Consider the following 21,921-nt stretch of genomic DNA (forward strand, 5'->3'; position numbering starts at 1 on the left):
TTCCATTCTTACTATAAAAAAAAGTCTTCCTTATACCTAGTCTAAATCTACCCTCTTTTAGTTTAGAGCCGTAACCACTTGTCCTGTTGCAACAGGCCCTGCTAAAAAGTTTGTCCCCATCTTTCTTCTAAGATAGTGGCCTTTCTTGAGACTAAAGTTCCCATGCTCTCCTTTTTCTGGCAGCATTGAAGCCTACACAGATTCAGGACAACATATAACCTCAGTTATGACTTGAGTCTTTTACTGCCAAGCGGTCTTCAGACTGCACAACAGTGACAAGAACCTCAGTCTTCAAACTGAGGGGAATGATGCTGTAATTACCAATAGCTGCGCCAGCTAATCTGAGGTGGTTTTAAAGCGATAGCCCCTTGAAAGGAGCTTTAGATATCAGTAGTTCATAAAAAATATCTGCTACCTTGATTCTCAGCTTGTCTCCAGTTGAGTTGAGCAGGTATGTTAGCACTTGCATTTGTTCCGTCTGGATTGCCTATAACCTTCTGACTTTTCTCCCCATTTCTCATTTAAGATTTATGTCCATCTCAAAGAAGGGAGTGGTGCTGATGGGCTGGATGCTTTGAAGAACAAACCACAGCTTCACAGTATGGTGGCCAAAAACCTTTGTCAGAATGCCTCTGGGAAGAACTACATCATCTTCACTGGTCCAAGCATTACCAGCCTGAATCTCTTTGAAGAATTTGAGAAGCAAGGTGTGTATCAAGTGACTCACTGGATTTTAATGATGACAGACCTTGGGGCCCTCCTGCCACTGAATTAAAAAAACTCTCAAAAGGCTTCACTGATATTTCAGTTCTTTGTATAGGTTAAGTTGGTCATCTCTAAGAGAAGGTCTCGTTCATGAAAAGGTATGGTGCAGAGAACTTTCTAAGTTGCTCTTTAAATCTTTCTCTTTGAGTTTTTTTAAAGTTCAAGGATGTGAAAACATTTTTTAATAAGGGTATTTAAAGCCCTTTCTTTTGTTCTTTGCCTTAGAAATGTGAGTTCTAATCTCCTATATAACCTAGGGGCCTTTTCAAGGGATTTCCTAGCTGCCTGTGATTTTTCTGTTCCCATTGTGAAATACTAGGGATGGGATAAATCCTTAAAGGTGTGCCTGAGAAGTCCTTGCTGGCTTGGGACCTGTTAAAGAGGCTATGTCTTTTATAAGTGATATTTTATGCCATTGCAAAAATTTTTGCTGGTATAAACATGCCTTGGTACGGCGGTTTGTAGTTCTGAAAACATAATAAACTCTATATTGGCAAAAGCACTTTTGCCAGCAGTGTCCACCGACATGGTAGCGTGGCTGTCCCAGCCAGTTGTTTGCTAGTGCAGAAAGCAATCCCATTACATCATCTCTGTCAAATGCTCTCCCTCGCCTTGAGTGTGGAAAAGCCACATGTTCATTTGCTTTCAGAAATGCTGAGGACTTGTGACTCCCTTTAAAATACAGTCTTCACAGTCATTTATAAGTCATCTTGCTATGGTATATACGATAGAACCTTCTTAACAGTTAAGACTGAAGGCCATCTCCCTTTCCAACATACTATTGACAATAGAGTTTTGTCATGTTTTTCATTGCAGAAATTAAATCCATCTCGGGCATTTTATTGATGAAATGTGGCCAAAAGCAGGAATAAATGGGTGTTTAGACAATATCTTGCCTGTCTTTAAAACGCCAACACAAAAGAGCTGCAGCAGTGCTGTAGTTGAGTGCTTCAGGCTGCACTGATACTGGGGGCTGCTTCTGTTGAGTTCCATGCAGGACGTAGCTCCTACATGATTTTAGGTAGGCTGGAAGCTCACAGTGGAATACTGCCATATTCTCACAAAGCAGTCGCAGTTTCCCAAATGCTGCAAGCAGCCAAATGGGAAAGACGTTAAGCATATTTGTCATGTTCTGTAGTTTTTCCTCGGAGCAGAGACTGTCCTTTAGTAAATGAGTATTTTCACAGCTGATTATAAGCATTACATTTTTAAGACTACCAGAACAATGATGCAAAATGTGGGTTCAAAAAACCTGTAGAGGATAACCCATATAATCCTAGTGCCCAAGATGTGTCAGTTTTAAATGTAAATGCTGACAGACAAAAACTTGACTGCCGAGTTGCACCCTTTATGCTCAGCTAGGGAAGGGTGAAGACAGTATAGCATGACCCAGTCAGTCCATAACCCTGGTGAAAAAGATCCATGGCTACTAAACTAGCTGAGTGTTTATTTCTTACAGATAATTCAAATTGTTCACAGGGTAAATTATTCATGGGCTTTAAAGTGAACAGATCATTCAAATTAACGGTTTCTAGCAGGTAGCAAATTCAGTAATTTTTTTTAAAGCATGTAATTTTGATTTACTCTGTGATCAAGCATGCTAATGTTTTACTGAGATTTGAGTTTGGCTCGTGATTTGATGCATGGTCTCATGAGACTTTCTGTAATATTTGACAGCTGCTTCCAAAACTAAATTTCAGATCTGGTACACGTTATCACCTTCCTGGTGGTGAAGCTATGGGGTAGGGGGGCAGACACTAAGATAACAGGTTTATTTGCTTTGCAAAATAGTGTGACAGTCCTGTATAAAGAAGATCATGGAGAGAATGTGAAAGTGTTTCTGTTAAATAAGGTCATGGAATTGCCTGCATTTGCCATGAGTTACTAGGGGCTAGCTCAGGGTTTTTGCAGAGAGATATTAAACTGGAAGGACACTGGGAGAGGTGAGATGCTAGACATGTCAAGCAGTGGTGTAGTCTTCTGGAGGAGACAGTGTTTACTGACTCTTCTGCAAAGCAGCTAATGTATTGCCAGCACCTGCTGGGATCCTACTGCATTGGCAGTACTTTTCGGTAAAGGCAGGCAGAGAAGCCTGGACTCAGTAGAGACATCTCTCCTAATGTATCACACAGTCACCCTCAGCAATGACCTTAATGCTTTTTTGGTATGTGGCTTAGCCAACTAAATCTGAACAGGGCCAGAACATGACCAAGAAGTGTCATGAAAGCCTGGTGAAAAGTGTCTGTGGTCAAGTGCGTATGACAGTTCAAGACCCACTCTTAAACTGACAAATTTACTTCTCTGTTCAAGAAAATTTAGTTTCTGGGCAAGAGCAGGGTCAGTAGTTGGAAGATTCCATTGAGAACTGAAAACTAAAAGAAATTGGTATTGATCTTAACCGCTTTGTGGCATTTGGGGTTTGTTGCTTGGTGTGGTTTGATTTGGTTTGGTTTTGTGACTATCAGCAGAGAAATAGGGGGAGATTTAAATAAGCTAATGCTCAGAAACTGTAAACTTTCTGGGAACATAAACTGACATTTAGGGGAAGTAAGGGGAATTCTGGAAAATCTAGAAAGAGGTTCCCACTAAAAATTTATTAGTTCCTCTCGAAATTCTTGATTAAAAAGATCTGGGTTCTTGGTAGCCAGTGAGTTGAACAAGAGTCACCAGTATGCAGTAGCAGCAAAGATGGCCAGCACTATCCTGGGCTGTGCAACAGGAGTGTAGCCTGTAGAGTGAGGGAGGTGCTTATTGCCTCTTACTCAGCACAGTTTTGGACAACATGCCTCCCAGTACAGGAAAGGTAAACTGAACTAAATTCAGCAGAGAGACCCAAGTTCAGCACCAACCTGACCAGGGGTTGGACCACATGCTCTGCTATGAGAGGGAACTGTGCTTGTTCAGCCTGAGAAGAAAAGGCTTCAGGGGGACCCAACAGCAGCCTTATGCTACCCTAAGGAGGTTATTGAGAAAACAGAGCTGGCTTATCACAGTGGTACATCATGGAAGGACAAAAAACAACCAGACAAGCTGAAACAGAAGTTGAGAGTAGGTGTAGAGTTTTTCCTGAGGGCAGTGGAGCAGAATACCCAGACAGGTTGTGCAGTCCCTGTCCTTGGAGGTTTTCAAGCCCAGGCAAGGTAAAGCACTGAGCCGTGCTGTCTGACCTCAGAACTGACCCCACTCTGAGCAGAGGATGGGACTAGAGACCTCCTTAGTTGCTTTCTAACCTGAATTATCCTTTCATCTGTAGGATCCTGTGATCTTTTGAAGACTTTCATGGAGCCTTAACTATTGATTGCTTCTCCTAACCCACACATGCAATACTGCCATGTGTGGCAAAAGCCACGATGTTTTTTACTGAAAGCCTGCTGTGCAGCACCTTCGCTGTACCAAAGCAGAGAATATGTCTAGTAATATAAAGGGATGTGGATGAACATAATTCTAGCTTCTGTGAAGATACCACGAGCTGAGAAAACTTCAGAAAATAAGACAGGGCACTTTGATCTTTTTCAAAACCAAAAACCTGAATAGACCTCTTTTTTTTTATTTTTCAAGAGACATACAAAGCGTTTCTTTCTCTGGCCTATGAATAGAACTGGAAACCTGCACTAAACTGCCCCAGATTCTCTGTTTTGCGAGCAGATAGCCATCGTTGTTACTTGCTGTGACATTCATTCATGGTGCCCATCCCTTTTTCCACCTCTGAGCATTAGTGTTGTCAGTTACTAAGGACAGCACCTCCTGAAGACCCATGTCCCATACTTCCCTTAAATGCGTGATCCCTGAAAGTTTCTTTTGCACTTTCTGAACCAGCAAGAGCAGCTGGTTCTGTCCTGCAGAGTAGCTGGAGTTGGCATAGCTGCAGGAGTTGCCAGCCTGGGTGACCATAGCACTCTCTCAAGTTTTGCAGGATCCTACAAGTCCAGCACACGGACAAAGCAAACCCTTATCTCCTTCCCACAACAGGCCCCCAGTTGCCCTAGCTCTGACTTGATTGCAGAATGTGCATTTTTGCCTGAACTAACTCGAGCCTGGCTGCCTTTGCAAATGGTACTGATGAAGATGTGATGAAACAGGCTTCAGCACAAGCGCTGCAGGGCCTGGAGACCCTGGGAATGAATCTTGGGTGACTACACCACATTTACTCATCTTTGCTGATCTATCATAGGTGTATGCATTTATATTGTAGTCATAGTTTAAGAAGACCAGAGGAGGACGACATGTCTCCACTGATTCCTGTGTATGTGGCAAACACCTGTCGTGATTCTTATTTAATTACACACAAAAACTTTGTTAAGCCAGATGGGCATATTTTTATTGCTTCTATTGCTATAGTAACTGAGTGGTTTTAAAAATCTCTACAGATTAAGGTCGTCATCCATGATGAGAGATGCTAGTAAATCTGCAGAAGTGCTGCACTTTTCTAGGCTGTACAGCAGGAATACACAGTGTGTTCCTGAGAGAGGAAATGGTTCCCATTATTCTGCATAAGGAGTGAAACATCTGCGGGAAGCTTTCTGCAGGCTTATTGCCTGAGCTAAAGGAAAGGCTACAATTAATTATTATGGGATCTCAGAGATGGCTGTTGCTATTTTGAAGCTCCAGCACAGTAATGTAGTTATTAGCCTGGTTTTTATACCATTGCAGTCTCCTGGAAAGAGTATCACCCTTCAGTGAGTCATAAACTTTAGGCAGCTAAGGAAATTTCTTGGAGGCTTGCTTATTATCAGAGCAGGGAGATCTTATTACTGGCTAGAAAAAAAGCTTTCTAAAAGTTTTCTCTTAATGGTAAAGTTTGTGGGTCATGCACCTGCACTATCTGTGTACCTCTCAGCAAGACAAGAAATAAAAAAAAAAACCAAAACAGAAAGTGTCTTAGACTGGAGGAGCGATTCCTCCTATGTTGATTGTAAGCCTGTCATCATCAGGCTTTTCTCATTGTCTTTCGTAGAAGGATCTTAGGGATTTCCAGGGGCTGAATCATTCATTAGAAATAACTGAGGAGGGCAGATTTCCTCCTTCAGAATGAACTTGCCTTATTGCTGTGTTGGTTGACCTTCTTCTGATGTGAGTGTCTTAAATTCCTGATGGAAGAGCTTTAGCTCCTTGTAGACCCACCCACAAGACTGGTCCAATTAGTGAGTATTAGCAATTATTGTATTAGTATTCCTGTAGTATCTGTGAGATGTTGAGGGGATGCTCAGCTTACCAGGCACTGTATGAACCAAGGACGAAGGCTGCACCTGAACTCAAGCTTAGGTCTTCCCAGAAAGACAGAGGAAGAAGAGCCACATAAACGGAGACCCAAGAACAGTGTTAACATGTTCGAGGGAAGCCAGACGCTGTAGTCTGATTTAGCATTTCACCTGTAAGGATATCCAGTTATCCAATGTGCGGAATTCAGCACAATGAGAAATTGGGTCAAGCAGACTTAGGTGAGACATGAGCTTTAAACTAGCATAAGCCTCTGCTGCTGTATGAAAGGTGTGCACAGATGCCACCTGCTTCCATGCCCATCGTATTTTTCCACTTAGGTGAGTTTACACAAAACCTAGGAGACCGAGGAATTTCCCAGCCAAGATTTACAGGTATTCTCTTCAGATCAGTTAATTTGATCAAGATCTTCTCTTGTACTAACAGAAACAGGCTGTTATTATTTCACAGCCTAATTACAAATTCAAGCATTGTTGTTTCCAAATCTTGTTTGTGCCCATCTGGCTGCATTGCGATGTGTTTTGTGGTGTTAGATTTTATGCATTGCCTGTTTCACATTTGAAAAGGCCACAAAGCTGTGAGCAGCAGAATGTATCATCTGTGTAGCCTCTGATATCTATGCAGGACAAGTTCAGTGCTCACTCAGCTAGGGCACTGTTTGGTTTATCTCCTTTCCCTAAAATCTGTTTTTATTGAACTTGTATTTCCATCTTCTCCATCCTTCTGGCACACACATTTTTTTTTAAATCAACCAGTGGTTTCAGTGGTTCTTAATTGCTTAACCAGCGTTTCCTTAACAAACCAGATGATGCAAGTGAAAGGAGTAGTGAGCTGACAATCAAGAGCTGGGCAGCACAGTGAAGCAGTCGATTAAACTAGAACTTGTCAGCTTTGTAACAAAAAGCATCATTAGAGTCATGCAAGAGAATTTTTTTCAGTTAACATCTAAGATGCTATAGCTTTTCTTACCTCCCTTCTCTTCCCACAATTTATTCTCTTAGTTAAATAACAAAGACTTTCTTCGATAATAAATTTTGATGTGTTCCATAATGTATATCACTGTTGAGGGGGTTTTTTGGGTCCAATTTTAAGCATATTGTGAAGGCTGCTACATAGATTAGAGATGTTGCTGTTGGGAAGATACCCTGAATTCTTCTTATCATTTCATCATGACTGTGCAGGAGATGTCAAGACATTTCATCAAGAGAGCAGCTTTTCTGTACTTGTCTTATTTTCCAGAGACATTCAGAGTCATTCAGGACACAAGTCTTCGGTATTACAGGAGAAGGCCAGTTAGCCAACGTATGTGTTGGATGAGAAAGTTGTAAGACAAGCTCTTTCTCTAGTCAGGTCATTCAGATTTGCTCCACTGCTCTTGAGTTCTAGGTCCATGCAATGGCTTGCTGATAGGGAATGTTTTTGTTCACATGCAGGGATTTACTGCTGTGGGTTGCTGAGCACCAGGAAGAGTGACTGCACGGGCCTACCTCCATCCATGCTGAACAACCCTGAAACTCCCCAGTCCAGAGGACAGTACAGAATACGAATGAAAGGAAACATGTCCTTGATCTGCTGGTACAATAAGGGGCACTTTCGTTTTCTGACCAACGCCTATTCACCAGTTCAACAAGGTAAGCAATATTCCTAACATTCATCTCAAAACTGCACATGCTTTATGTGACAAGGCAAAATTAATTACTAAGTTTGATAATAAGCCTGAACACCGAGCTTGATCTTAAAATCCTAGATAAACAGTAGCAGTAGTGATTTCTTCCTTTCTGTGTCTTCCTACATTTATCCTTTTTTCTCATGGAAGGTTTAAAAGCCTACTGATAATGCAGCCTCCTTTGCCTGAGCTAGTGGGGGGAGTATCTTTGTAGGTATAAAAATTATATCTTTGCTGATGGTCCTAGAATGGAAGGTGGTTGTTGTATAACACTGTTACTAGCCTCATTTCAACGCATCTTGTAGGACTGCTGCTGTAGAAAAACTAATAAACATCATGATGTACTCAGAATTCTGAGCATATCCTACAATTAATTTTTCTTATCCAGTAAAAACCTGGTCACAAACAAATGTCTTTTTGCAAGAAATAAATATGATTAAGGCTTCCTCTTATATAATAAATTGATTTTAGCAGCTGATGAAAAGAAACCAAAATAGATAACTTGGATAATCCAAATAATTGCAAGGAGCTTCTTGATACTGAAACCTTTTCATTTTCAAAAGTATACAAATGGTTTGAAGAACGTTTGGAAAATTCTGTAAGATGCAGTATGATCAGCTAACTCTTTAAAATTCATTTTTCAGTGAAAATATTTTCAGTTTCTTTTCATTTTTATAACTCAGATTTATGGATAACTGCTTCAGACAAATAAGAATAGCCTGAACCCTTAAGGGTAAAGCCACCAATTCAAAGGTATCTTGTACACTCATGCTCTGAATCCCAAGTGACTCTTACATGTGTGTACAGGCTACAGAAGCAAAGTTAAGCCCTTGACATACTGTATGGTAAGCTGAGAAGCTGACTTAGTGTGTCATTCAATGCTTTGGCAGAAGGCTTTTTACCTTAGCTAAGTGTGGCTGATCCTGAGGAATTCTGCTGTGTGCCCCAGCATAACAAAGACTTGGTGACTTGGGTGGACTGATGTCAGCACAAATGCTGAAAATATGTTCATGAAGGAAATATGACACTTTGGGGATTCTGCTGAAGCCAGTCCCTGGAGCAGTCTTACTCCCCACAAGGACTGTTCATCATCAGGATTTGTGCTGTTTCCTTTGTGCATATTGCTGGATTTAGATTATTCAGCTGCACTAACTGAACAAGAGTTATCACTACGTGTTACCTCATTTTTATAGACTAACACAGAACATTTGGGCATAATTCATAAGTATGACTAGAAAAATACTCTGTAAATGGCAGTGTTAACTGCTGAGAGGGAGCAAAAGCAGAATCTGCACTGGCAGCGTCCTTTACAAGCAGCACACGGAGGTGTGAGCTGTTGTGCTTGTGATTGACCTTGGTTCTGTTTAGGCATAGATGGGATTGTAGGTTGCACGTGTGAGGTAGTTTAACATCCACTGGTTAGGACCTGTGTGTGAGATGAGCAAGACCTGCCCAACACATTGCTCACCAAATGCTGGCTGGGACAGTTGACATGGTGCACAGTGAATCAGAGCAGAAAACGGAGGCTGGCTTTTTAAAGAGTGGTGCTTCGGGGAAGACAGTCTCTAGTGGAGAGCTGGGAACAGATGGAGGCTCTGTAGGAAGGCAGCAGACCAGATTGCCTGCCTCTAATTTGGCATCTCTGAAGTCAGTGCAGCAAAGCTAGTTTAAACTCAACTTGAATCTAGACCACCGAAGTCTTCTCTAAGGCATGTAAATACAGAGGAGGAAGAGAAGGAATCTGTGTTCCTTGAGGCAAGCCTGTTGTGCAGACCTGCTGAGCACGTGTGTTAAACAGGAAAGGAGGTAGGGATAAAGGGGAATAAACCTCACTCAGGGTAGTTGGACAGAGACTGGCACCAGCAGGATCACCTGACAATGTGTGGCGTGTGTTTGCACTTGGTTGAGTGTAAGTGTGTTGTTGTGGGTAAAGGAGGCCATGAAGAGAGAGCCTTAAAAAACGGAAAGCAAGAGTTGGACAAAATGAAACTTAGGATTAAAGAAGAGGTGGATGTAGCTAATAATGACCTATTTATTGCAATTTAAAGGAGAGTCGAGAAGATCGATCTTGCCTATACAGGAGTGTAAATCCAACCCAAGCCAGAGGCACCAGGAGGGCAGTACACTTGTCAGAGCTGATCTATGAATACTATCCTTAGATGCAGCAGGTTATTTATTATGGATGTTTTGAACCAATGTGTCATAATACATCATGTCATGTGCTAAAGGATGAGTCTTAGTCCTTTAGTCTTCCAAAAAGGTCCCACTTACTCTGCTGTCAAGTATGAAGTTTCTGCCTAGGACAAAATTCGCCGAAGGTTTGAATTTTCCTTAAGCTTTGACTTGAGTTTAATTTTAATTTGTGCCTGTATTACAGAAGAACTGAGAAACCAAAAGAGATTAGGACCCCTCAGAGAGTAAAAAGTTACCTTCATTCTAAAGCAAGTGATGTATGTGCTGGCGCAAACCTCTCCATCTGTGGGACAAGGCTGTATTTTTGTTTTTCCGCTCTAGATTTGGTTCTCACTTTCACAGCATCTCCATTACTATGTTCTAGGAATAACTACAATCTTTTAATTTTTTCATCTGAAGCAGGATGGAGCCGGCGGCAACCTCAGCTGCTGCACAGCAGGATGACCAGAATGACATCATTAGCAAAAACTTGTTGGACATAAGATCTTTTTAAGAAGTATCCTCTTTGAGAAGAGCATTCATGGCTGCTTTTCACCAGCCAGCTCTACCTAAAAGCTAAACAGACAGTAGCTAAGGATAGAAAACAAAGGTTGGACCACATACACGAGGACTAAAGAGCTGCAAATGGCATGTTGGCATCTCACAAGTGACTTGTGAGAAGTTGTGGAGGCATCACAATTTTATGAAGCAGTCTTAGCCCAGAAGAAAATGGAGTGAGGAATGTCTGGTGACTATCTTGTTTCCTGAAAAAAATCAGCTTGTGAGATTGGGCCAGAACTGGAAAGTAAGGGGAAGGAAGCATGGTGTTGAAAAATATGTTTTGGGATGGGGAGGCTTAGGGTTTTAACTTTAAATTGCCATGTGTCCTTTGTGAGACTACATTCAGGGGTGTTGTGTCCAAATATGGTGAGAGTGGGGATGGGGCCAAAGGACTCTGATGGGAAGACCGTGAACATTAGACCTTGTAGAGTGCCAACTGTCTGCAATTCTTATAAAGATCTGTAACAAATCTAAGTCTTGATAAAAAGCCATACAGTACCTGGCACAGGCAGTGCCCCTTACGTTATGATACGCAACCTCGGTGTTTGCCAAGGTGGATGCAAGTGCTGGTTCTACTAAGCCTCCATTTGTAAAAAACCAAGATTCTAGTTCCTTAAATCAGAGATTGGCCTAGAATAAGTGTTTTGAGGAGACAAACATGTACATCTTTGTCTTTCTGCTTGTTTATTTGGGGTGGAATTTCCCAAGCTTTACTTGACAGGAATACAGCTTAAAATCCTATTTTAAAAAAAAAAGGGTTTAAAAAAACCTCAAAATCTGATGCCTGTCTGTGGTGGGAGTGTTTTGGCCAGTGGCCCTTCCATCAGGCAGGCAAAGGCAGGCCGCAGCTGCAGTGCAGGCAGTGTGTTCCCTGGAGTTCTGCCAGGGATGGGAACACAGTGATGCTGGGGGAGGACCAAGAGGGGAAGTAGCTCATTGCATGTGCCGGTGAGTCAACTGGCTTGGGACTGCTCGCCAGAGACCTGCAGCTAGGAAAGACCCAGCTCCGGCAGTTGCCTTCCCTGGAGAGGTGGCCTGTGGTAAGAAACAAGGCTAGGAAAGACTGTAAAAATAATGTACGTATAAAGCTATTTATATTCTCAAGACAGAGGATTGTTACAGGGAATGTAACAGAAAGTGAGAAACCCATGTGGCTGCCATCACAATGCATTTTCTTAAGGATTGTGAATGCAAAGCAAATCATGAAGGAAATACAAATCCTCCCAAGGAATAGGGCAGGGAAGAGAAGAGAGAAGAGCAAGAAGGGTATTTTTAGTGTAAAACACTGGCATCAGGGATATACTTCCCCTTTCCTGACCTTCCCAGGTGGGATGGCAAGTGATTCTGCAGCAATGATGCAGAAGGCTGGTGATATATCAATCCTTTTTACCTCATGCTGGCCAGTTTTTTTGTAGAACTCATGAAAAGGATCAAAAAAGCACTGTACTAAGTGTGTGAAGGTAATGAGGGATTTATGTATTTTATTGGATTTCTTCCCCTCCTCTTGGGCTACGTTTACACCCAGCTTGGGGAAGCAGAGGTGAAAGAAGAGTATATTGAACAGTTTAGAGGTGGTATCATTTTGGACTCTTGAAAAATCACACTTTGAAGACCCCAAATAAATGGCTGCATGGCTCAGCTGTAACATAACATTTAGTATGTGTCATAAGCCTTACCTCAAAATTGAGCCTGCCAGCTAGGACGGCGCAGGGGGCTTGACAGAGATAATGGATGGAATGAGACTTCCAGCTGAAGGAATGAAATGGTGAAGTCTGCAATCAAAACGTGGGGAGCATTTTAAGGATGATTGTAAAACAGTTGGCAGAATGAAGGAGGCTACAAGAGGTTGAAGGCTTGAGAAATCAGACATGCCGGAATTGTACCTGTACTGAAGCAGCACGGAGAAAGTGTGCACCCAAGCTTGTGCCTCTCTAGACTCGGAGAAAGTAGTGGTTTTGTTCCTGGGGAGAGCACAGAACCTCACTAAACAGCATGCTGTAGGCATGGAGCAATAGGTGATCCATGCCGTGGAAATCTGACAATCAAACCCTGTGGAGACAGACTCCTTAATGAAGGGCTACAAGTTTGTTCTACTTATCCGTCCCTCCTACAAACAACTTCCCCCAGGGTGGGCAACGCTCAGAGGAGAAGAGGAATAAGTCACAGGAGAGCTAGGGGAATTTCTTGGAGCAGCGTTGGACTCAGAAATATTGCTGTAGTGTTGGGGAAGACCAGGTCAGAGATGCAGTATGTGAGGGAATGGGGTCTGTTCTTGGAGCAGCCTCCTCTAGGAACCATATCCTTGTCTATGCAGAGAGTGGTAGTAGGTAGCTGCAGCAGACTTGCTGCCTTAACACAGATTTCTGCATTAGGCTGGATAATCATCCCCTAGGATGAGCTGAATTTTCTAGCCAGGTGGCCAGGCAAGGCAGGCAGCAATACTTACAGGCAGAAAAATCTGTGCTTAGCTCCACTGAGGAACATAAATGTATATCTGAGCTCTGGCTCCCCACAGCAGTCAATCATGCTGCTTCTCATTTCAAAGATCCTGTGGTTGTGGCTCCTTCAACTCACCAAACAGCTTCACCTCTGTCTTGACAGGGTTTGGCTGGTTGGCTCCTTCTTACTGTACTTTCTTTGTCAATTAGCATCAGTGGAGTGGAGGTACTGTTGCTCTTGGCCCCCATGGGTGGAAATAAGCAAAGGATTTAATTTCACAGGACTCATTTGAGATCTTCAGACTCAAAGCATAAAATATTAAGTCATAGCTCTAGAGGTAACCACAATTCATTGAGAAACAGCAGAGGAGAGACTAATACACTGTTTGTAGAGGGCTGCTGTAGTGCTATATTAATGGGGGGGGGCGTTTAACATACGATAAAAGTATTTATGCCTAACACCTTTTCATTTCCAGCTGAAAAACGATCTCTCTTCTTCCTCTTCCACTCACTCAGTGTACTACCAATGGAAAAAAAAATCAAATTAGCACCTCTGTTAAAGATAGATAATTTCTTAGTTTTAGGGCAGAAACTGTCAATAAGGTTTATTTTATTTTAATGGTTGGATTCAATGATCCTGGAGGTCTTTTCCAACCTAGTGATTCTGTGATTTTATAATAAGCTGTATATAGAAACCATATCTTTGAATTGCTAAGCCTATCATGTGATTGAAAACAATGTGTTTCTAATTGATGCAGGAGTTATAATTAAAAGAAAAAGTGGAGAAATTCCGTGCCCATTGGCAGTTGAAGCATTTGCTGCTCACCTTAGCTATATCTGCAAATACGATGACAAATACAGCAAGTAAGTAAGAATATGTACATGCATGTGTGTGCATTTCTTTCACTCCGTCTCTATTGCTGCAATGTTTGAGTTCTCCATGTTCGGCTGCAGCTGAGGGTCCAATCCTGCTTTTATGGAATTAATCTCTAACAAAGCCCCTGTTTCTGTCAAAGACCAGAAGCTGGCTCTGCACAAGGGCAAGAGCTGCATTGCTAGTGGTGTTTTGGTTCTATCAAAAAAATTGAGTCTAATCTTCTTAACATTTTTTAAATTACTTTTAAGAAGTGTTGGAAGGATAAGGCAGCAGGCTGATGTTATGGGCTGCATCCCACTGAAGGCTAAAGAAAGAATTCAACCAAGGTCTACCAGCCCAACAAGTTCCTCAGGTTAGCTCAGCTCTCCCCTGCTATCAGCAGGTGGCGTTTAGGTGATTATCTGTCCTGGTGATATTTGTGTCAGCTGGAGCCAGAAGAAAAGGATATTCAGTTGTGGATGTAAAGCTGATCTAGCTGATCTGCGTGAGCAGAATGTAGATCTTTTGGCTCCTGAATCCCAGCTGGAGCCCTTAGTATTAGTTCTTAATGTAGTGGGGAGAAATAAAAATGAGTAAGAACAGCAGTGATGAAGTTTGGCTGTGGGAATAGCAGTGAGGTGCAGAAGATTTAAAGAACTCAAAATTGAGGAGAGAGGAACAAGTGGCAGGGATTTTGCAAGCTAGTACTGGGCAAGGCAGCAAGACTTCAGCAGAAGAGATGAAAGAGGTGGTTGCTGGAGACCGGTGTTGGGATCTGATTGGGGGAAATGAATGTGAAAAAGAGGTGAGATAGTAGATTTAGATGGTTACTAATATGAAAGTAGGAAAGTGGGAAATCTTATGACCAAAGCCCAAATAATCTGGCAGTCCTAGAATTAGTCAGAACCTAAATATAAGGATGTCAGTCCTTTCTAGTTCTGCCTTATGGAGAATGCTCCACGTACCAGCACTGCATGCTCTGGCTCTACCCCCGCATCCTCCCACCTACTGTTGACAGCAGCAGAAATTATTCTTTGTACACAATAGAGATAAAAAAGAGAAGAAGCATCAGCTGTCTTACCTGAACTGTAAAGTAATGTGCCTGAGGCTTTTTTTTAATTACAAATTGAAGGGATTTGGACCCACAACTCCCATCATGTGGAAGTTTGTCATGAGAAGTCTGTATCAGCACTCTTACTTGTGTGGGGGGTACAGAGGGGAGAGTGTCGCTGAGGATTTTGCTTCTGAGAGCAAGGAAGTCAGTTCTTTTAGACACTACTAGAAATTTCCATAATTGTGCAACTTAACAGAGAACAATGAAGCTGGTGAAGGAGCTGGAGAACAGGCCTTATGAGGAACAGCTGAGAGAGCTGGGGTTGTTTAGCCTGGAGAAGAGGAGGCTGAGGGGAGACCTCATTGCTCTCTACAACTACCTGAAAGGAGGTTGTGGAGAGGAGGGAGCTGGGCTCTTCTCCCAAGTGACAGGGGACAGGACAAGAGGGAATGGCCTCAACCTCCGCCAGGGGAGATTTAGGCTGGACATTAAGAAAAAATTTTTCACAGAAAGGATCGTTGGGCACTGGAAGAGGCTGCCCAGGGAGGTGGTTGAGTCACCTTCCCTGGAGGTGTTTAAGGCACGGATGGACGAGGTGCTGAGGGGCATGGTTTAGTGTTTGATAGGAATGGCTGGACTCGATGATCCGGTGGGTCTCTTCCAACCTGGTTATTCTATGATTCTATGATTAACTGTAAATTACTGTCAAGTACATTTTGCAAAAATTCTGAAGTTGATACTTGGAGTAGGTGTTAAGTCCTGGGCCAGCTTCCCCTTTAGGGCTGTAGAATCTTTGTCTGGGGTTGTTTCTTGCATCCTAGCTGGAACTGTTTGACTGAACAGTGCTTTTCCCTCTCCTTCTCTCTTGGCTTTTTAGGTATTTCATTTCTCACAAACCAAACAAGACCTGGCAACAAGTATTCTGGTTTGCCATCAGCATCGCTATAAACAATGCCTACATCCTCTACAAAATGTCAGAGGCCTACCATGTGACAAGGTATAGCCGTGCGCAGTTTGGTGAAAGACTTGTAAAGGAGCTTCTGGGCTTGGAAGACACCTCACCCTCCCATTGATGCATTGTTCTTGGTGGTGTAGTCAGGGGGTGGAGGGTAAGCGGAAGAAGATACCACACCTGGAATGGGAAAGCAAGGAACTTGTGGCACCACCAGTACTGTCCTTATCCAAAAATGCCAAGTGATGCCACTAGACGGGTGGAAACTTTGTTCCTAGTAGTGGCTGGATGTAAACATGTCCTGCAGAAAGCTCCACTGGAAAAGCTGACACAAAACTGCATATATGAATGTCCTGATGGAATCTGTACACCAGAAATGGACTTAAATTAGTCATCATCTTTGCTGAACAGGGTCATCTTGTAAAATTCCTCGTGAGCTAAGAGCTTGTTATAAGCTGATGTAGCTCAGCAGTCCTAGGCAGGTTTTAGAGAAAGTGTTATACTTGGAGATACTCAATTCTGGGACAAGCAATGGTTGGTCTGCACCATGGGCTGTGGTTGGGAGTGCCTGCCACCCTGTGAGGCATCACTGCTGTCCTCTCAGTGTGCTAAAAGAAGCAGTTCAGATATGTGAACACTGAAGCAAGCATATTGACAAACAAAACCTTTACAGGCAGGCAGCCAGGAACTGAAGACCAGTTAAGACCTTTTTCTTTCTGTCTTTTTTTTTCCCCTTTAATTACTGTAATGTAAGGCAATTTGATCCCAGTTAGAAAACAGCAAAAATTAGGTGAAAACAAATACATTAATGAATTTAAAATGGAAATACATTACATTGATTTTCTTTTTTAACTAGGATGAAACATTTTATACACTTACTGTTTGTTTATAATACTGTGAGTATTAACAGTGAGTAAACCAGTAAGTAATACTGCCTTACATTTTGCTGCCACGGTCAGTGTGCTGGTGAGAAATCAGAGTATAACAATTATATTTTTTTTCTCCTTGATTTCAGCTATATCTAAAAGGTTGCTTAAAAATCTAATATAACAGACTGTTAAGTTTTTATGAACAACAGTTGCTTTTACTTTTGTAACTGTTAAGACATTTAGTCCATTTTAGAACTTCATTTGGCACACAGCTGGTAGGAAAAAAAAATGTCACTAAGATCACTGTGTTTCCCATTATCACTGTGGGGTGTTCTGTAGGAATTCTTCTTGTTAGAATACAGGGTTTGTCACAGTAGTTGTAATTAAGCAGATTACATGTTTAGCAAAGTGACATAGCATTGTGTTTTACAAAAAGAAAGAAGTCCAATTGCAACCAGACCTTAAACCTGACTTAACCAGAGGAAGCCCAAAGATTTCTCCTGTTCTGAGTAATAGTGAAGAGGACAAGCATCTCAATGTGTTGGTGCCCCTGCCAGAAACACCATGCTTTGGTGCTGGTGGAATCTGAAAGGGACTGAAGCTTTAGAAAACGGTGCTGGGAGAAGGAGAGGTATTGAAATGGGAGAGAATTGATGCTGCAGTGAAATACTGCCCTCTACACATTATTGATTTCAGTCCACAACTAAATCAGCAAAAAAATAGAATATCTATAATCTGAAGGTTACAAGTGATGGACATAAACATGATTGCATTAACTAACAGGGCAGAAACCAGTTACTTAGAGGATCAGGTGGTTTTTGGTCCCCAAGCCTGGCTTTTCCTGAAAAGTTTTACCAAAGAATGATTTGGGTTGACTCAAGAGGGATGGTGGGAGTGATTGATTGATTGATGAATGGATGGATGGATTTATTTCTTTATCAGTATAAATCTCACCAGGTTATATGTATCTATCTGGCAAGAGACAAGAGCAGGTAACCAACATGAATTTGAGAACTCCCCAGATTTCATAATTATGTGATGTGCAGGTGCATAGCATGTAAATCATTACAGAGGAAGAATCCAGCAGGTGATAGTAAATTCTTGAATAGCCTGAAGAGCACATTTTGTTTCCACCAAAGTCTATTTTTTTTTTTTTGGAGTAGACTGGTAGATTTTGCCTGGCTGCAGGGAAAGCAAGGGGATGGCCAACTCCTCAGTGGTTATGCTTGCAATACAGCCCGGAGACCATCCCATGCATCTTAGTCTGCCCACCTGCTGCACAATTTACAGCAGTGAGTTTCCTAAGCATCCCCTTTCACTTCTCAGTCCACAAGGTCTCCATACAGGAAATGTGTGAGAGAGGACAAAACTTTGTGCACTGAGGCCCTCCTGATCTCAAAAAGAAGGGGAGGGTTTATGCCACTCTAGTCCTTGGCAGTTCCAAGCTGCATAAAAGCCGAAGGATGAGTTCAAAATTTCTTGTCCCTGCAGAGAACTCAGAACACCCATTTACAGACCGAGTGTGTGCAGTAGCTAGTTCTTGTGAGTTTTCTGAGTATTCGAAGTAGGAGAGATGCTAGCATGAAAAATAAATGGTCAGCAATAGAAGCCCATGATTTTCTTTATGGTTTTTTGGGTTTTTTTAGGAAATGCCCCAAAAGGTACCTGAAATCAAATGGTGTTTTAGTGTTAGCTCCCTGCTTCAGACAATGCCAGTCCTTTAAATCTGTGTTGTAGTCAAAAGTGGGACAGTAAGGAAAGGTCTGGCTGGAACTTTGCTGATGGAGCAGCTTGAATAACAGTAACTTCTGGGAGCTGAGCTTCCTTGCATTCCACTGCAATGCCAGAGCATTTGCAAGATGCACATGCCTCCAGCAGAGATGGAGAGGTTTGCAGGACCTCCTATGAGTCATTTGGCACTTCTGAGGAGCGAGCACAGCACACTCTAGCTGTGTCATAGACCCTTGAAATAGAGCTGGAGCCCTTGGCCAGTTGTTGTTACATTACTGTTTAAGCTTAAAGGCTTGGATCTAGGCCATCTTGTACAGAAAAATGCCTTTTCTTTTTTTCAGGTGACAGTAGATCCAAGGGCTTGGAATGTTTAATTTTCCACTAATGTTTGTTTGCTGTTAATTGTGTTGATTACTTGAGCTAAAATCATGAGGTCCTAGCTTTTTGCCTCAGGGACTGGGTCCTGAGTAGTTTTCCCAGGAATTGGTGTTGATGGGGGATTACGCAGTGGCTGACTATTACAGGGAAGATGCTTTAGTCTCCTTTGTAAAGGAGAAATATGAAGACAAAATTATAGCTTTGCAATGAATTTAATTTTCTTAGCCTTAACCATCCCTCATCATATTGAACTGGTGCCCTAAACATGCACAAACATTCCATAAATAAGCAAAAATATTTATATATATTTATATGTACAAAATGCCTGAATTTGGCTCTCACCGCCAACAAGCAAAAGCCACCAAAGCATAGTCAATATCCCCAACTGACTATTCCACCTCATTTTCTCCATTTATTGACTGGGAGTGGATAGGGGTTGGGAAAGTTAAGGTTTCTCCGTGTTGAAAAAGCATCTTGCACTTTCTATGTTGCTACAAACAAAGCAGAGCAATTAAGGAAGAAATAGAATAATTTTTAAAAGGCAGAAGTTTAAATACAGTTCAGCTTCTGTAGCATTTCCTTTACTGCAAACTGGCTTAGTCAGGTTTTGTTCCACCTGCTTGTTACATTAAAGCTTCACCCCAGATAAAGGAAAAAAAGTTGTTAGTCTCAAAGTAGTGCAAGGATGCTAGTTGTAGTGTGCACGTGTGTGTTAGTTGTACAATGGCTCATGAAATGATAGCAAGTGTGGATTGGTTTGGATTTTGCTTGTAGCCTTGAGACATTCTTGATAAGAGACCTTAAAGCTCAGCAGGAGTTAAAATGCAGTGGAAATGCCAACCAGGTCTCTAAATTTTTTTCCAGGAAAAACCCCACACTTTGAGGCTAAAGTAGACAAGAGAGCAAGGAAGGCTCATTTCTCTGAATTTCCTGCTGAATTGAATATTCATTCACATATACTTCTAAAAACTGAAAGTTACTTATTTATGGTACACAAACTTTTGTTTCAAGTAACCAAGACCATCAGCGAGATATATCGGCCACCTTCTATGCACAGTACTTCTTTCAAGAAATGTCTGTCCTGTCATGATCCATTCTTGGAAAATGTTTCTTTTCCCAGTGTGTAATATAACACTCACTAGAGCTTAGAAGCCACTGTGAAATCATTTCCACTGCTGTTGTCTCGTTTGAAAAATGTTTCAAGGGCTTGCAGAAACTCTGCTGCTTTTTACTTCAGCCCATTTGTGCACTTGACACTAGGGCACAATTTAAAGAAATGCCATCTCTCTTTTCAGTTCCTATTCTCTAGCCCCAGCCCTTCTGGATTTACAAGGTAGTGGAAGAATCTCAGTTTATAGATTTTTTTCAGTGTGCCTAATGGGAATAACTTAGTTTTCTTTAGACACTTCCTCGGGGAAAATTAATTTGTTACCAGACTGACAGTAAGAACAGCAACTCAAAACAGCATTCGCATTCTTTACCTCCAGCTAGACTTATGCAGCCTTTTTTTTTCCCTTGTAACAATTATTTAGTAGTCTGCCTTAAGCTGATGAGTAGTGAAAGAGGCCTCCACTATCACAGTCTTACCTGTCTTAGAATCCCTTAGACCTGGAGCTGATTTTAGTGATGAGTAGGGATTATGCTGCACTGATAATTCTGTGCATCTGTGCTACTTTCTGTGCAAGGATTGCAAAGTGCTCTAACAGCCTCAGCACTCATGACATGTCATTATCTCCTCAAACAGGAGCTTCCCCTTCCCTAATCAGACACTGAAGCACAGCAACAGATAAGAAGGAGATGAAATTGTAAAGTGTAGTTTGAACTCCTGCTGATTAAGTCCATGTCCTGCATTTTCAGTGACTTGGTTCTTGTTCAGGCATTTTTCCAAGCTCCAGATGAAAGCATGCCAAACATCATTCAACTCTGAAGTAGGAGCTTTGTGAATTTGTGAGCACAGGTTCCTTGCTCCATATAAGCTGGAATGAGGCAAAACCAAGTTGTGCTGAAGGTAAGAGAAAACTGGATAAAGCGTAGCAGCCTGACCTGCTTAGAGGAGATAAATGGAGACTCTGAAGCTCTGCTATAGTCCAGCAATCAGTGCGAAATTTGGACAAATAATCACTTGAGAAGAGTCACTGAGGCTTAGATGGAATATGAAGTCTTCCGTCCATCTCTGTTGCAGAGTTTACCACAGAACTTTCTTGTTGCTAGAACTGATGTAAGATGAGTTGTTTATAACACAAGAGCTCATCTTAATCTGGTCGAGAAAAGCATTCAAATGTCAAAGTACTGTTAGCAACGTTTCACAAAGGTAAGAAACTCTGAGCTCAAAACATGTATATATTTACCTGTCCTTAGCTATGAGATTTTGCACAGACAGATCACGTCATAGTCTGCTCAAATGTACGCCTCTGACCGTGCTACTTGATATATATTCCTTCTTGTAACAGTTCTTCCCAAACCTACCTTTGTTTCCAGAAGCATTATGAACTGGAACTGGAAAAGCCCCTTTATCCATCATCTCACTGCTGGGAAACAGCTGAGAATATCTGTGCTTTGTACAAAATAGTCTCTTCCTCTTCTTTTGAGAGAAAGGTCTTTGTCTTCAGAAATCTAGCCCTGGAGAAGTTTCCTGCCTTACGCTTCCTTTGTTCCCCTCATTCCATGCATTTAGAGCACATCCAAATCATCCCACGTGTTCTTGGTCAGTCTAGAAAAGGTGACAACGCAGAGCTGGCCTTTCAGTTGACTTTTATAGTATTACTTTGCTGATCCTTTTTGCTGTTTCGCAAATCTCAGACAAAACAGGGTATTGTTTGTGAAGCCTCTAGTAATCGCAATCACTGTGAAGGTGTTGCCTGCTTTGCCCCGTTAGTGCTGCCCCTCAGGTTCATATGGACCCTAAACAGGTATCAGCATCACCACACCCTCTGCTCCCACTGGAATGGCTGTAACATTCCTCAGCTCTGGATCACTGTCAAAGAGGAGCCTTTGACATGGTCTAGGGAGCTTTTTGGTGGTTTGGATTTTTTTTTTTTAAAACCTTCCACTTTGATGGGTCTGGTGAACAGAACAAAAAGGCCTTAAGTGGTAAAATGCCTTTGGTATCACTCTTCTGAAGTAACAATTGCTTGTATTGGATGTCAGGGTGGTCCATGCGACTTGTAGTGCAAAAATCTTATCCATGAAAACATTACTCTGCAAAAGTGCTTGTTTGATGTAACTGCAACAACCCTTGAATATGTGGGGGACCTGGATGAAG

The 21,921-nt window shown here is 42.0% G+C and overlaps 1 protein-coding gene across 1 annotated transcript in view; it reads left to right on the forward strand.

The window, feature by feature from the left end:
* Nucleotides 1-20,169, forward strand: part of PGBD5 (piggyBac transposable element derived 5) — a 66,706-nt gene extending 46,537 nt beyond the window's left edge. The window contains exons 4-7 of the mRNA XM_069852311.1: nucleotides 527-707; nucleotides 7,416-7,613; nucleotides 13,578-13,683; nucleotides 15,607-20,169. Coding sequence (XP_069708412.1) covers nucleotides 527-707; nucleotides 7,416-7,613; nucleotides 13,578-13,683; nucleotides 15,607-15,802 — 681 coding nt within the window. The 3' untranslated portion in view covers nucleotides 15,803-20,169. The remainder of the gene's footprint in view (nucleotides 1-526; nucleotides 708-7,415; nucleotides 7,614-13,577; nucleotides 13,684-15,606) is intronic.
* The last annotated feature ends 1,752 nt before the right edge of the window (nucleotides 20,170-21,921 follow it).

The sequence above is a fragment of the Phaenicophaeus curvirostris genome, chromosome 2 (assembly GCF_032191515.1).
Source record: "Phaenicophaeus curvirostris isolate KB17595 chromosome 2, BPBGC_Pcur_1.0, whole genome shotgun sequence".
In the NCBI taxonomy this organism is placed as follows: Eukaryota; Metazoa; Chordata; class Aves; order Cuculiformes; family Cuculidae; genus Phaenicophaeus; species Phaenicophaeus curvirostris.